The sequence below is a fragment of the Gavialis gangeticus genome, unplaced genomic scaffold (assembly GCF_001723915.1).
Source record: "Gavialis gangeticus isolate Ggan-Ray unplaced genomic scaffold, GavGan_comp1, whole genome shotgun sequence".
Lineage (NCBI taxonomy): Eukaryota > Metazoa > Chordata > Crocodylia > Gavialidae > Gavialis > Gavialis gangeticus.
In genome coordinates this window covers 5489834-5491534 of record NW_017728995.1, presented here as the reverse complement: position 1 = coordinate 5491534, position 1701 = coordinate 5489834, and the positions used below count along the sequence as shown (strand labels likewise).

Sequence of the window (1701 nt, the reverse complement as noted above, 5' to 3'; positions counted from 1 at the left end):
ATCCAGTCCAACCCCCTGCTCCAAAGCAGGATCATCCCTAAGTATCTCATTCCCAGCCAAGGCTTTGTCTAGCCAAGTCAAAACCTTCAAGGATAGAGATTCCATCACTTCTCTGGGTAACCTGTTCTAATGCTTTACTACCCTCCTTGTAAGAAAGTTTTTCCAAATATCTAACCTCAACTTTCCTTGCTGCAACTTGAGACCATTGCTTCTTGTTCTGTCATCTACCACCACTGAGAACAGTAGATTACTCGTCACAAATAAGACATAACATTAAAAACAAAATAGATTTCTGACTAGCACCTGCATGCCATAGCAGATTCCAAGAACAGGTTTGCCTATTGTAAAAATTGCTGGGTCAAACCATGGTGCATCCTCTGCATACACAGAATTTGGTCCTCCAGATATGATGATAGCCCTGCAAACAAGACAGATGTGAAAAAAAGATTATATTTAACAGTTTAGCTAAAAAGCATTTATTTGCATTAAATGTCAACTCAAAGTCTTACAAGACTTTCAGAGATTTGTATACTTCAACCATAAAATAAGGTGCACAAACTCTGACACACTGTGATGCACAAGAGAGAACACTTTCCAGGACAGAGAGCATATTGATTTGTTTAACTGAACCAAAAAAACAAGACAAAACAGAATGAAAACAAACAAACCCCAAACAGAAAACCCATAAAGCTATCCTAAAACAGGATTGTAATAACCGCATTCCCATTTCATAGCCAGGTGTTGAATTGTGAGTGGGGGGAGAAAAAAAAAAAGTATAGATCATGAATGCTTTAGCAGTAGTGTGAAAAGTATGAAGTAGTTCATACTTCATACTGTTTAGAAGTGCAAGTTCTAGCTCCTTCAACTGGTATAAACATGGGTTACTTGCTTTTACAGTTGCTCAGATAACGGCCATCAAATTAGGATGATAATAATGTGAGGGGGGAATAGACACTAAAACCGACAGAGTAAGCAAATTCAAATGATGTGATAAGGTCTGACATCATGTCAACATCTAGGGCTTGAAATTAATTCTTAATGCTAGCAGGAAACAGCATTCCATCTTCTCAAAACATAGTTAGAAGAGACTTCGTTTCCACACTGGTATATAGGATATTGATCTTCATAAATTTTCAGTTAGTCTAGTGATGGGCTTTTTTTGGTATTGCTCCAGGACTGAGCTTAAACTTACACCAAACCTTGGGTTGGTGTACTATTTATTCCATATAGAACAAAGTTTGAGGCATTATTGGGGCACAGGAGGAAGTGGGGTTAAACATATCAAGAAAAAACAAACATTTCTCAAACACTGTATATCAGGGGGTTTCAACCTTTTTGGTTCAGTGTATCCCCAGTGGCCGACTGAGGAGGAGTTTCCTAGTGGCCAGTTGACGGGACACACACACACGGTGTCCCCTGTGGCCGACTGGTGAGCATGCCAGTGTGGTGACAGAAGTGTTGGTGGCACGGCAGAGACACCCGTTGCCTACTACCCGCCCCCCCACCAGGCCATCCCAAATACCCCAAGGGGTACATGTACTCCCATTTGAACCCCCCTGCTGTATAGATACCTGGCAGCCAAGGATTTCAAAAGCAACCTCAACTTCTTTACTGGTGCAGATGGACAACAGAATATACATTGGCAGTAGGGGTGCACCAATAAAGATTTTTGGGGCCGATACCGATCGCTAATTATTGACT

General features: G+C 41.0%; 1 protein-coding gene across 1 annotated transcript in view; it reads right to left on the bottom strand.

The window, feature by feature from the left end:
- The window catches only part of GMPS (guanine monophosphate synthase), a 94902-nt gene that overhangs the window by 70249 nt on the left and 22952 nt on the right, over positions 1-1701 (bottom strand). Inside the window, exon 5 of the mRNA XM_019503031.1 lies at positions 304-418. Coding sequence (XP_019358576.1) covers positions 304-418 — 115 coding nt within the window. The remainder of the gene's footprint in view (positions 1-303; positions 419-1701) is intronic.